Genomic DNA, 15,109 nt, shown 5'->3' with positions numbered 1-15,109 from the left:
CAATGACCCACTGCTCTCTGGGGAAGAGAAATTCAAACATCAACAACCTTCTGAGAAGAAATTCCTCCTCCTCTCCATCTTCGTTGGGAAACCCGTAATTTTGAAACTGTGCCCCCTAGTTCTAGATTCTCCCAAGGTGGGGAAGCTTCCTCTCAGCATCTCCATCAAGCCCCCTCAGAATCTTATACGTTTCGTTCAGATGAGTAGAGGCCCAACCTTTCCTCATAAGATAAACCCCTCACCCCAGGAACCAGCCTAGTGAACCTTCAATGAACTGCTTCCAATGCAAGTATATTCCTCTTTAAGTAAGGTGACCAAAACTGTACACAGTACTCTAGACACCAATGCCCTGCACAGTCGTAGCAAGAATTCCCTACTTTTAAACTCCCTTACCAAGGCGGCTAACATTCCGTTTACCTTCTTAATTACTTGCTGTATCTGCACGCTGACCTTCTGTAATTCATGTTCGAGGACACCCAGATCCCTCTGTACCACAACATTTTGCAGCCTTGTTCCACTTAAATAATATTCTGTTTTTCTATGCTTCCTGCCAAAATGGGCAACCTCACATTTTCCCACATTATATGCCATCTGCCAAATTTTGACCACAAACTTAACCTACCTATATCCCTTTGCTGACCCTTTGTATTATCCATCCCCACAACTTGCTTTCCTACCTATCCTTGAATCGCCAGCAATACACTCGGGCCCTTTGTCCAAATCGTTAATATAGGTGGTAAATAGTTGAGGTCCCAGCACTGGCCCATGTGGCTCTCCAATAGTTACAGTTTACCATCCTAAAAATGACCCATTTATCTGAACTCTCTGCTTCCTCAGTTAGCCAGTCCTCTATCCATGTTATGTGTTTTCTTTGCGTTCCTTCTTAAGACATGGATAGTAACAAAGGATGTTTGATTTAAAGAAGCTTCTTTGACATGCTCGAGTTGAAAATGTGTCCAAATAGCAATAGCTACTTATCCATCATATTAAGTTCAATTCATTTCACAAGGGGTCACGCAATTGATAGAGAACTGGCAACCACAAAAAAACCACACTCTTTTGTTTGGCTAAGAGCCTGCATTTATATAGCACCTTCAATGTGCCAAAACGTTAACCACTGCAGCTGGTGAAATTTGAATTGAATTAATAATCTGGAATTCAAAAATTAGTCTCAGTAATGGAGACCAAGAAACCATTGTCGATTGTTGTAAAAACCCATCTGGCTAATGCCCTTTAGGGGAGGACATCTGCTGGCCTTACCTGGTCTGGCCTACATGTGACTCCAGACCCACATCAATGTGGTTGACTCTTAACTGCCCTCAGAAATGGTGTGGCAATCCATTCAGTTCAAGGGCAATTAAGAATGGACAACAAATGCTGGTCTTGCCAGCAATGCCCACATCCCTTGAAAGAGAAAAAAAGTAAAATCCCAAAATGCTTCGCAAGAGCATTATCAAACACAGCCACCAAATGCTTGGTCAAAGTGGTAGGATTTAAAGGAACATCATAAAGGAAGAGAGAGGAGCTGAGAGGTTTGGGAGGTGGTAGTGGCAATTTCAGAGCTGAGGGCCCAAGCATCTGAGGGCATAATTAAAATCGGGGATGTCCAAGAGGCCAGAGCTGTAGGAGTACAGGGGTCTTGGAGGGTTATAGGGCTGGAGGAGATTACAGGGAAAGGGAAGGGGAGGAAACTGAAAGGCTTTAGAACAAAAGGCCAATGAATGCAATGGTGACGGGTGAATGGATCTTGCTCTTTCTTTTGTATTCTTTCACAGGATGTGGGCATCGCTGGCTAAGCAAGCATTTGTTGCCCATCCCAGACTGCCCTCGAGAGAGAGAGAGAGAGAGAGAGAGAGAGAGAGAGAGAGAGAGAGAGAGAGAGAGAGAGAGAGAGAGAGAGAGAGAGAGAGTGTGGTGGTAAGCTGCTTTCTTGAACTGGTGTCCATGTGGTTAGGTGCACCCACAGTGCTGTTAGGGAAGGAGTTCCAGGATTTTGACCCAGTGACAGCAAAGGAACGGTGACAGGATGGTGTGGGACTTGGAGGGGAACTTTCAGGTGGTGGTGAAGCTACAGGCAGCAGAGATTTGGATGAGCCCAAGGTTACAGAGGGTGCAAGGTGCGAGGTTGGCCATGGAAACATTGGAGAAATTGAGTCTAGAGGTATAAAGAGGTGGATGAGGGTTTCAGGAGAGGGTTTAGGCATGTAGATGGGAGATGTTATGGAGATGGAAGTATGTATTCTTGATGTTGAAGCAGCTCTCCGAGTCCCATGGCTCAACTACAGGTCTACACCATTCAGCTGTCAGATTCTTTTACCTGGTTTACTGCCATTGTGTTCAGGACAAATATGTTCAGTGTTGATTGTTGAGCATGACTTCTCTAGCACGGATTGCTGGTTGGCAACACGCAATGATTTCCTTCGAGTAGGCTTCTGAAGTTCCTGAGGAAGGCAAATGAGTGGGTTAGATCTAGAACAGAAGTTCAGGAATCAAAACGGTTGCTAAGTACAGTTAAGGGAGAGAAAGATAGTCAACTACAGACATTGGAAACAAAGATCCAACAGCTTTGTCCTGGCAACAATTGAAGGAGAAATTGAGGGTAAAAACAGAAGAGTAAGAAGAAAAAAAATCGGATGGGTGGATGACATTGAGACACAGACTGAGGGAGGCTTGAAGAAAGCCAGAGAAGAAGCAAGATGATGCCAACAGCCCCACTAAGGTTATGACGACAACGAATGAAGAAATAGTAAATGAACATTGCTGAAAAGACATGTTGTCAGAGCTTTTCATCTAGCACTCATCAGGCCAGATTCGCAAGAATATCAAATGTAAAGGGAACAACAATTTATATTGCATGACAAGAGAGCGATCTGTCAATAGGTTCTTTACTACTGTCTACTGCAAGCCTACCTTCACTGGTCAATATACACATCGGAATTCCTACAGTCCCATGCGCTATAAAATTGGCCTGATCAGCAACATTTGCAAAAAGGGTCTGAGACATTTGCTCACAGTGCAGGCTTGATGCCGAAATAGGGTGTATCAAAGCCATCCTTTGTGATAATGACTCCCCGATCAGATCATTGTTCGCTATATAATTGCGTAAACTCATGAATGGGCCTAAGGCTGCCACTTCTGGTCCTGAAAAGTGCCCAATCCACCTCGGATTACCCCGAAGGTGTCTCAAAAATTTGAGCAACAGGTGAAGCTAGCTGTTTGACGCTGCTATGAAGCAGCGACACGAATGGTATTTGCCACTAATGGGATACTGCCATAAAGACTTTCTATCACACAAATGAGTAATATGATATATGAATTTCAGTGCCGGTGTGATGCCAGGTATGTAGGTTGTATAGCCCAACGACTGGCGGATCATAACCCTTCAACTGTTTGCGACAGGCAAAGTACTGAGCGCACCCAAACAGCCTTTGCTTGCAAAATTCAAGACAAAAATGTGATTCTGTAATTGTACAGCACTTGCTAAACAATCCTGACTGTGCCAAGAATTACATGGACAACCAATTTAAGTTTATCAGTCGGGCTCACAGCGCGGCTCACTTACGCGTACTAGAAGTTACACATACACAAGACTCTGTCCTTTTCAGACAGAAGAAGCATAACCGCATATTGTGCCTTTACCAACTAAAAAAAAAATCTTTGGGGGCAGCCATTCCCTGGTTCATTCTCCAGGGCATTGCCTTGGCCAGAGTCAAGAAGCTTGGTAGTTAACTATACCCTGGTGCACTCTCCATGGCAACGCCTTCACCAGAATACACTTGCCAGCCGATCAGCACTCTCTTCTTATGCAATATAAATGGTTGTTCCCTTTACAATTGGTTTTCTTGCGGATCTGTCCTGATGCGTGCAAGACAAAACGTTTCGACAGCTCATCTCTTTCTTCAGCAACACTCAAACAGTAAATTAGGATATGCCAGTCATTTTTTTGGTAGCTGCTATCAATCTGTATTTATATCATTTTTGTAATTCGATCTCCAAATCTATGAATGTACAGTAGCCAAATGTGGGTTTGAATCTTAAGTGTTCCCCGCCTGGAAAGAACATGACCTTATCTCCCTGTCTCCCCGAGACCAGCTAAGAATAGCCTAGACCAGTGTCTCTGATCAGGCTTCAAGCCACTTGATTCAAAGAATAATGCAGGTTTTAGCAGCTAAAGCACAATTTTTTTATTTTCTGGGATCAGGATCAGTTACCATGTGCAGAGGCGAAGAATTAGTTGATTTTACATGGAAATTATTATCTCTATACTTTTATTACTACCATAACATCTCCGAATCAGTCAGAATCAATGACAATAAAGCACAGCAAGTGGTCTTTTGGCCCATCCTGCCTCTGCTGGCTTTCTGGTAGGTTAATTTCATGCATTCCCTGCCCTTTTTCCCTGGCTCTGTAAAATTTTCCCTTCGCCTACTCACCCTATTCCTTTTTGGGAGTTACCATTGAATCTGCTTCTATTTTCTTATTCATTTATGGCATGTCAACTTTGCTAACAAGCTCAGCATTTATTGCCCATCCATAACGTCCCTCAAGATGGTGGTGAGCCATCTTCCTATACCACTACACTCACTGTGATCTGTATGGCTTTCACCGTCCTTTCAGGCAGTGTATTCCAGATCGCAACAACTCACCTGTGGTTCTTGATAGATCAAATCTGCGTCCTCTAGTTACCAAGACGCCTCCCATCGAAAATACAGTTTTGCTATATTTACTCGTCAAAGCCATTCATTATTTTGAACATCTCAATCAAACTCCTCTTAACCTTCTCTGCTTTGAGTCCTCATGGCACACATGCCCTTGAGGACAAGACAGGACCTCTGGCCCTATTCCCTACACATATAACTTAAACGCTGAAGCATCAGCAAACACAAGGGATATAGCTGCTTCGGAAGAATTACCTCTGTCCTTTCCGGCTCTATACCTGGTGCTTCAATTTGCTGTACGAGTGAGTTTTCTTCATTTGCGTTGCATTTTACATCCGCATCTTGCTTGCCTTTGGCTTTTGTATCCAGCTTCCCTTTGACCTTTGTATCCAGCTTCCCTTCAAGGTATTAACCAGAAAAAAGTAAACAAAATAACTTAAAAGTTGAACAATCTCCAATTAAGTATATCAAAATATTGGTAGCTTTGGTGTAATGAGCTCAGACTATTACTTCAAGCAAACTGGAAAAAAAGGAGAAATGGAGATAAGGAGACCACAGAGTCTTAACAGCACAGGGGGAGGCTATTTGGCCCATCTTGTCTGCACCAGCTCTCCAAATGAGCATCCTGAACTTGTGCCATTGCCCTGCCCTTTACCCGTACCCTTGCACATTGGTCTATCAAGTCTGCACCAGCTCTGTCAAAGAATAATCCAGTACTATAAAAAAAACTTTCACCGTTACTGAGACTAGTTTTCAATTCCAGATTTATGAATTAAATTTAAATTCTACTAGCTGCCTTGGCGGGATTCCAACCTGGTGTTCCCAGCCTGGCCCCTGGGTTACATTGTCACTACGCCATCGTGTCCCCCTGGTTAGTCCCACTCTCTCTTGTTAACCCTGCAATTTTTTCTCCTTCCAAGTATTTATTCAATTCTCTTTTGAAAGCTGCTATTGAGACTGTGTTCACTAACCCATCAGGCAGTGCATTCCAAATCCTAGCTACACATCGTGCAAAAAAAAAGTTCTGCCTCATGTCGCCTCAGAGAACATTGATCCAAATAAATGAGAAGTCAATTTATTACAAATGGCAGACAGGCTTGCACTTATAAGAACATAAGAAATACAAGTAGACCACACGGCCCATCGTGCCCGCTGCACCATTCAGTTAATCATGGCTGATCTTGACCTTCAGCTCTACTTTCCTGCCCACTCCCCATATCCCTTGATTCCCTGAGACACCAAAAATCTGTCTACTCCAGCCTTAAACGTATTCAACGATGGAGAATCCACAATCCTCTGGGTAGAGAATTTGAAAGATTCACAACCCTCTAAGTGAAGTAATTTCTCCTCACCTCAGTCCTAAGTGATTGGCCTGAGACTGTGCCCCCGTGTTTTAGATTCCCCGACCAGCGGAAACAATCTCTCAGCGTCCAACCGAACAAGCCCCTTCAAAATTTTGTAGGTTTCAATGAGATCACCTCTTATTCTTCTAAATTCCAGAGAATATAAGACAAGTTACTCAGCCTCTCATCATAGGACAACCTTCTCATCCCAGGTGCCAATTAATTGAACTTTCACTGCACTGCCTCCAACGCAAGTATATCCTTTCTTAAATGTGGAGGCGAAAGCTGTACATACTACTCCAGATGCAGTCTCACCAAAACCCTGTACAACTGTAGCAAGGCTTCTTTATTCTTGGACTCCAATCCCCTTGCAATTAAGGCCAACACGCATTTGCCCTCCTAATTGGTCACTGCACCTGCATGCTAACTTTCTGCATTCCTTGTACCTTTCACGACCACACACTGTGCAGCGAAAGTTCTTTACAGCCAATGAAAAACTTGAAGTGTAGTCACTGTTGTGACATAGGATCAGGAAGAATTTATTAGAATCATAGAATGGTTACAGCACAGACAGAAGTCATTCAGCCCATCAAGTCCCTGCTGGCTCTCTGCAAGAGCAATTCACCTAGTCCCACTCCCCCATCCTTTCCCTGGAGCCCTGCTTTACCTCCAGGTGCTTTCCTTTGGAAAGCCACAAATGAAACTACTGCCATCACTCTTTCATTATGTACCCCCTAAAACTAATTTTATTTATTCAGTATTGAAGAGTATTGCAGATATAAAGGTTAGGCCATTTAGTAATAGGAGGTATGGGGTATGAAATTGAGTGGCTGTGAAGAACTGAATGTTCTGGACCTTGCTGGGACAATAACAGCATGTAAAGCTTCCTAGGACTTTTTTTCCCCTAACTCAGTATCACATCAGACTGTGCCAAGCAAAATGCTTGGCAATTGCACAGGAAGAACTGATCAGCTGTGGTTGAAGGAACAAGCAGAGTTATTCAAAGTGCTGCTGCGTTAGGTTTTCAAATTGTAAGGCATCATAAAATAAAGAGGCATTTTGGGCTGGCTCTAATATAAACAATGTGCTGGAATGGAGAAAGCACAGGCAAGCAAGCTTTAAACAAATATTTCTCTCAAACTTAGATCTCAGCAGCCAAATCAACATGGGTCACTCCGTCATACCTTCCAATATAGAACAATAGAAGACTATAAGACAGCCCAATCCCCTACTTTATAAAACTCAAATACTATGGAAATGGTTAAGAATTCAATGAACTCAACCTGACAACATATAAGGAGACCTGCATTTACAATATGTTAGAATTATTTGAATGCTGATATGACCATAATTATGCAATCTTTTTATTATTTTATACTTTATTTTTATTTTATTAACTGCCCGTAACTTTAACATAAATTATGATCATTGGCTTTATTTGCATATCAGAATTCGGTACCTGACACCACCACCACCACGATGATAATGTTTCAGTAAACCAATTACGTGTCTAACATTAGTAAGCAGGTCGTTTACACCAAATTGTGGGGATGGGGTGAGAAGGAGTAGACAAGAAGAGAATCTGTGTGAATTTTATATTCATAAAGGCCATTAACAACTGGGGAAATACATGGTGCTTCAGTTTACACATCACATACAATCATCACCTCTCTCAAGGGTGGGTCTACCATGCAGAGTTACACCACTGTTAAAATATACCTCAGCAATACCCTAGATGCTCCCTACTGGATCATTGAGACATCTTCCTATTTATGAAAGGCAACTGGCTAAATACTTGAAGGGGAAACACTTACAAGGAGAAAAAGGGGAGGGGAATTAATTGCACAGGTATCCAGGCTTGGGCTGACAATGACAAGTAACATCCGCGCCACACAAGTGCCAGACGATGACCATCTCCAAAAAGACAGAATCTAACCATCACCCCATGGCATTCAATGGCATTATCACTGCTGAATCCTCAACATTCTGGGGGTTACCATTGACCAGAAACTGAACTGGACTAACAATATAAATACTGCAGCTACAAGAATAGGTCAGAGGCTCTGAATCGTGCAATGAGTAACTCATCTCCTAACTCCCCGAAGCCTGTCCACCATCTACTCCCCAAAGCCTGTCCACCATCTACAAGGCACAAGTCAGGAGTGTGATGGAATACTTTCAACTTGCCTGGATGAGTGCAGGTCCAACAACACTCAAGAAGGTTGACACAATCCAGGGCAAAGCAGCCCGCTTGGTTGGCCCCATCCACAAACATTCACTCCGTCCAATACTGACGCAGAGTGGCAGCAGTATGTACCATCTACAAGATGCACTGCAGGAATTCACCATGCCTCATTCGACAGTACCTTCCAAACTCATGACCCATTACCATCTTGAAGGACAACAGCAGCAGACAAATGGGAACAACACCACCTGGAAGTTCCCCTCCAAGCCACTCACCATCCTGACTTGGAAATATATCCCCGTTCCTTCACTGTCACTGGGTCAAAATCCTGGAACTTCCTCACTAACAGCACTGTGGTGTACCAATACCACATGGCCTGCAGCGGTTAAAGAAGGCAGCTCACCACCACCTTCTCAAGGGAAATTAGGGTTACGAAATAAAGGCCAACCTAGCCAGCCACATTCCAAGATGAATTTTTTTTTAAATCTTTCAAAGAGCCAGTACAGGCACGATGGACCGAATAGACTCTCCCTGCACTGTATTTTTCTATGGTTATTATATCAGCCCTCCTGTGCCCGGCCTCTCTGAGCGAGATTACCAATTAGTGCTGAATTACAGCCAGCTTTGTGCTGTGAGCCAATGTTCACGACGAACCAGATTAAGACTACCCCAAATGCAAATCGGGCAAGGCCCTTCCAGCCAGCAGACAAGAGGCAGCTTGTCAGGGCGGGCTGGATTGCAGTTGAAGCAAAAGGCCAGCATCTAACTCAATGCCACCACTTTTTGTTGGCCAGACGCTCTAAGCTTTGAGCCTTCAGTTACCCCATCACAACTCCACCCTTTCCCAAAGTCCCTCACCAGAGTTAACCCTCGGCAACCAGTGGCCAAAGCGGTCTCTTTTCTGTGGCGATTTCTGTGTTCCTCTGACAAGTTGTGGTTTCCTCGAAGTTGCCTTCTCTGCCTCCTAAAAAAAAAAATAGCCAATTAAAAAGAATTTGTATTTCTTCCAGTTAACAGGCTCAGCGTAATCTTATTTTCTAATTTATGCACTTTAATGGAAGCTGCTGTTCACCCTGGTGTGGGATGTTAGAGGTTGGAGAATTCCTCACTTCTGGCATCCAGTGCTGGCAGCAAGCATTCAGAGATCTAAATTTTTTTTAAAAAACTCTCTACTCTCCTGCAGTGATCCATCTTCACACTCACCTCAGCAAAGCTCCCAGTGTGTTATACTCCCTCTGCACTGCAATAAGGAGGTCCTCAGTTTCCAGCTATTTCCACGTGAATACCTCTCAACTGGAGACTTAAAAACAATTCACTCTCAGGATGTGGGTGCCACTGGCAGGACTGGCGTCCGTCACTGGTTTGATACAACAATGAGACCCGCGAGGCCACTTCAGGGAACAGTCAAGGGTCAGCCATGTTGGCGCGGGACTGGAGTGTAAGTGACACCCAGTGAAGGCGGCGAGTTTCCTTCCTTAAACGGTACGAGTGAACCAGTTGGGGGTTTTTAAACAATGACCTGACAGCCTCACGGTCACTTTTACTGGTACCAGCACTTCATTCCCCTAACTGCTGTGGTGGGATTTGACCTCCAGCTTTCTGGATTATTAGTCCAGACCTCATGGTTGAAAATGACACCAAAAAAAAGCAACAAAAGTTGAAATAGGCAACACAAGATTATGGATCCTGCAGCAATTGACAAACTGCTTGTTGTATGAATATATTTAAACCAAATCCAGAGTTTTGGGCCATTTAATATAGCTGGTTTGATACCAGTACCCTTGAACACGGTTATCCCATGGGCCACTGAATGGGCCAGTTGGTAAATTCATTACATGGTGTAGTGTGAATAATGAGGAGAAATGATATAAAGGATAAATTCTTAAGTGGTTACAGGAGCAGAGACCTGGGGTATATTTGCACATGTCATTGAAAGTGACAAGATAGGTTGAGAAAGCATTTAAAAGGCATTTGGGATCCTGGGCTTTGTAAAGAGAGGCAGAGCATACAAAAGCTGGGAAATAATGTCAAACCTTTACAAAGCACTGGTTTGCGCTCAAATGTCCAATTCTGGGTACCAGAAGGTAGGTAGGATGTGTAGGCCTGAGAGAGAGTGTGGAAAAGATTTACAAGAATGGTTGCAGGAATGAGGAACGTCAGATAGGTGGATAGATGGGAGAAGCAGGGGCTTATCCTCTTCAGAGGAAGAGACGGCTGAGAGGGGATTTTCATAATCATGAGAGGTCAGGGCAGAGTTGATAGGGGGAAACTTGTTTCCATTGGCAGAAGGATAAGGAAGCAGAGGACACCCATTTAAGATGATTGGTACAAGAACCAAAGGCTACATGATGAAGACTTATTTTACACAGCGAGTGATTAGGATCTGGAATGCACTGCCTGCGTGTGCGATGGATGCAGATTCAATCTTGGCTTTCAAAAGGAGATTGGATAACTATCTGGAGAGAGAAAAATTGCAGGGCTACAGCAAAAAGGCAGGGGAGTGGGACAAGGTGAGATACTCTTGGAGAGAGGTGGCATGGACACGATGGGCCGAATGGCCTCCTTCTGGTCTGTAACTGTTCTATGAATTTTTGATTACGAGATTACTAGTTTAGAATTTTGAGAATCTCTCAACCTAAAAATTTAGTATGAAAGAAGAAACTGGCATTTATATACCACCTTTCATGTCCTTGGGTGTCCCAAAGAGATTTGCGGTCAAGGAATTACTTTTGGAGGTATGTAGGCAACTACAACAACCCATTTCCCACAGAGCAATGCCACACAAAACAGCAATGAGGAAATGACCAGTTAATCTATTTTTGGCACCCTTGGTTGAGGGCTAAATATTAGCCAGGAAACCAAGGAGAACTCTACTGCTCTTCTCCAAACAGTGCCATGGAATCTCTTACATCCACTGGAAAGGTCAGAGGGGATCTCAGTTTAACGACTCATCTGAAAGACAGTGCAGCACTCCCCCGGGACTGCACTGGGAGTGCCATCCTGGATTGTGTGTTCAAGCTGTTAGGAGAGGGGCTTGAACCGTGACCTTCTGACTCCGAGGCAAAAGTGGACTTAGACGATGATGGCCCACAGAGACCTTCATGCCTTCAGTCTGGGCTTGGTCAGGGGCAGTCGTAGTAGTATAGCATGTGGGTGTCAACAGCCGCCTATATAACTATTGTCTTGGTTACAAGGCAGCAAACAGACAAAGCATAAAAGCCACATCAAACACAAGGGAAATTTCTGCAGAAGTTCACACTCACAAAAACATATTTCTGAAAAAAGAATGACAGGCAAAGAGAAAGGCTAGAAAGCTGGATTAAAATGTCTTCCTATATCACCATTCTCTGTCCCCCCCGAAGTCTACCACACCTTTTAAATAGGCTAAGCATTTTTAAAGTTTAAAAGGGGGCTTGACAGGATGGATGCTGAGAGGGTGTTTCCCCTTGAGGAAGATTCTAGAACTTGGGGAGGGGCGGACACAGTTTAAAAATAAGAAGTCTCCCGTTTAAGACAGAGACGAGGAGGAATTTATTCTTTCAGAGGAACATGAGTGTTTGGACTTCTCTTCCCCAGAAAGCAGTGAAGACTGGGTCATTCAATTGGGTACTGAAGGCTGAGTTAGACAGATTTTTGAACTACAAGGAAGTCAAGGGTTTGAGGGCGGGGGAGCAGGCAGTAAAGTGGACTTGAAGCCACAATCGGATCAGCCATGATCTTACTGAATGGCAGAGCAGGCTCAAGGGGCTGAATGGCCTACTCCTATTTCTTCTGATCTTAGGATTTTATATTTGCGCTTAGAAGCATTATGCACAAATCCTTCAAAACGTTTCCTCAATATGTACATTTTAAAGTCAATTTACAGTCCTATTAATGTTATAATACTTAGCATAAATCCAAGGAAGCAATAGCATTCAAATGGATGAAGACGGCTTGGATACATTACCCTCACTTTTTCCGATTCGGTTCCTGTGGCTTCAGTGCACCTCATCTGGGGCAGTTCTTCATTTTCTTTTGGTTCAGAGTTTCCACCCTCAAACTCATCTCGAAAGACAGAACAGTTCAGCTTGAGTAAGGTTAGCAGGGAATATAGCAACAGGAGGAAGCCAATTACCCCCTCCAGCCTATTTTGTCATTCAATTAACTCATGGCTAATCTATACCTTGGCTCCATTTCCCTACTTTCGTCCCCTAGCCCTCAATATCCTTGCCCAACACAAACTTATCAATCCCAGTACTGAAATGGTCAACTGAACACCCCTCCCCTAAACCTCCCACCTAGCCTCAGTTTTTTGGTGGGGGAAAGTTTTCCAGATTTCCACTCGTGTGTGTGTGTGTGTGTGAAGAAGTGCTTCCTGACATTGTCCCTGAAAAGCCTGGCTCTAAAACCCCGCCTTGTTCTGAATTCCCTCTCCACCAGAGGAAATGGCTTCTCCTTATCTCTTAATGTTGTAATCCAGCCACAAATACATGCTCTAGTTGTACATGAGAGCAGCTGTTACTAACTGGGGAAAGGTTCGGGCATTATTCTTAAGTATATATAAGAGCTGGTTTTCACCTGTTGGGAGAAGTGGAAAAGGGAGCCTGTGCGTATGCGAATAAACCGGTGTTAAGCAAAGACTTGCTCCAGATTCCTCCTTTGCTCAGTGAATATGCAGTGAATTATTATACTATCAACTCACTTGATCATTTGAAACACCTCTGTCACTGCTTTTTTTTAAGAATCTAACCAAATTGATTCACTGGTGGCACAGGTTAAATTGCTAGAAGACAGATCCTCAATGAATACGTTTGTAAAATTGTAAAAAAAAATTACATATGCAATAGAGCCATGGCCCAAACTATTAAAAAGAAACATTTGCATTTTCATAATACCTTTCATGACCACAGGATATCGCAAAGCACTTTATAGCCAATGAAGTATACTTGAAGTGTAATCACTGTATTACTTTACATGAATTGGGATAATAGGACAACGGGACAAAAATTTCAATTTGTGAAAGGTATTAGGAAAAACTTCTTTACACAGGCTAAATAACAGAAATTTAAAAAAAAATCCAGGGTGAGGTGATTTGCCAGAAGGTTCAGTACTAAATGGGTGAACTTTTCAATTGAGGCCTTTTATAACCTTAGGGCTCAACAATGATTTCAATATCTCCAGATCAGAACCACTGCCCCCATTTTATCAGACCACGGGTGCTCATAACAACCCATCTCTCGTCCTATTACCATTGCCTTTTGCATCGCACAATCACTGCTTTTTGTTATTTTTTAAATTTATTTTGTCATGGAATGTGGGCATCACTAGCAATGCCAGCATTTATTGCCCATCCCTAATTGCCCTTGAACTGAAGTGGCTTGCTATTTTCAGGGGGCAGTTAAGAGTCAACCACATTGCTGTGGATCTGGAGTCACATGTAGGCTAGACCAAGTAAGGGTGGCAAGTTTCCTTCCCTAAAGGAACATTAGCAAACCAGAGAGGTTTTTTACAACAATTGACAATGGCTTTGTGGTCACTATCACCAAGACTAGCTTTTAATTCCAGGTTTTAAGTGAATTCAACTTCCACCACGTCTCGGGATAGGATTTGAACCCATATCCCCAGAGCATTAGCCTGGGCCTCTAGATTACTAGTCCAGTGACATTACCACTACACCACCGTCTCCCCTTTAATTGCTCCTGCCTTCCATCCAACCACAGACCTTCCTTTTTCTTCTTTCCCACTGTCGCCTGCCTTTCTCTACTTCTGTACTTGCTTAAATCCTGCCACATTCCTAACATTTTCCAGTGGCAAAATGCTCTGTCCTTCAAGGACGCAATATGCAAAGACATTGTTAATTTCTTGCCTCCCTCTCTGATAATTATGAATCAATGACTCCTCAAGCAAAAAAAAAAGTCTCTCAATATTCAACTCGGAAATATCCATTAATTTTAAAAACAGTTGTTTGGTAGTACAGAACTTGAATACTGCAGCACAGAGAGGCATGTTTCCAAAGCTTTTCATCTTGCACTCTTGACAAGCACAAGAATGCCAAATTTCAAACAAGCACAACAATTTATACTACCAAGAAAAGGATGCTGACTGGTTCGTAAGTCAACTCTGACTGGTTCGTAAGTCAACTCTGATTGGCCATGAAAAAAGCAACAGGAGCTCCTCAAGCTCTGGCAACATGTCTCTCTTTTCTGCAATATTCAATTTTGAACATCTTGATTGAATCTCTTGGCTTTCTCTGTTCCACTAGCAATAATTCCAATATCTCAAGCTTCTTCTAAGTGCTTTCCCACCTTGAACATCATTTTGTTGACCTTAGCTTCAATTATTTCCCTATAATGGAGATGTTCAAGACTGCACCCAGTGCACTGTGGCCTAACCAACGTTGTGCATAAATTCAATACTACTACTTTTGTATATCCCTACTGATAAAATCCCAATTTTCTTTCTAAGCATTTTTATCTCCCTGGATTCTCACTTTCATAGGATTTATATATTTGAACCTCAAAGTCAAACACTCCCAAGGTCAGGTAATGCCACAGATTAGAAACAGACCAAAATTCTCTCTGCACCGCATCAACAATGTTCCTCAGCCCCAATTCAAGCGTTTTCCCTAATTGTATCAATGACCCATTTTATCCCCCTTTTTTCCCCCACTGTGGGTGAGGTTATCAGTTTGGCAATCTGCAGTAAATTTGAAGCAGTGCTGTTGGTTCACGCTCATCAGGAATTAGATTGTGACTGCTCCGAACTCATTTTGCACAAGACCCTTAGAGACCAAACACAAGGGGACCCTGCATTCTGCTGGTGCGAGCCTGAATGCAAGTTCTACCTCTAACATAGGAACAGGAGAAAGCCATACAGCCCCTTGAGCCTGTTCTGCTATTCAATTATTTAGAGTCTTCGTAAGACCACACCTGGAATATTGTGTA

General features: G+C 43.1%; 1 protein-coding gene across 1 annotated transcript in view; it reads right to left on the bottom strand.

Annotated features, from left to right (window-relative positions):
• The window catches only part of LOC121272247, a 131,606-nt gene that overhangs the window by 75,793 nt on the left and 40,704 nt on the right, over positions 1-15,109 (bottom strand). The window contains exons 12-15 of the mRNA XM_041178776.1: positions 12,133-12,230; positions 9,045-9,150; positions 4,914-5,056; positions 2,318-2,441 (exon numbers count right to left, since the gene is read on the bottom strand). Coding sequence (XP_041034710.1) covers positions 2,318-2,441; positions 4,914-5,056; positions 9,045-9,150; positions 12,133-12,230 — 471 coding nt within the window. The remainder of the gene's footprint in view (positions 1-2,317; positions 2,442-4,913; positions 5,057-9,044; positions 9,151-12,132; positions 12,231-15,109) is intronic.

This window comes from Carcharodon carcharias, chromosome 33 (genome assembly GCF_017639515.1).
Source record: "Carcharodon carcharias isolate sCarCar2 chromosome 33, sCarCar2.pri, whole genome shotgun sequence".
In the NCBI taxonomy this organism is placed as follows: Eukaryota; Metazoa; Chordata; class Chondrichthyes; order Lamniformes; family Lamnidae; genus Carcharodon; species Carcharodon carcharias.
This window is presented reverse-complemented; position numbering and strand designations above follow the sequence as displayed.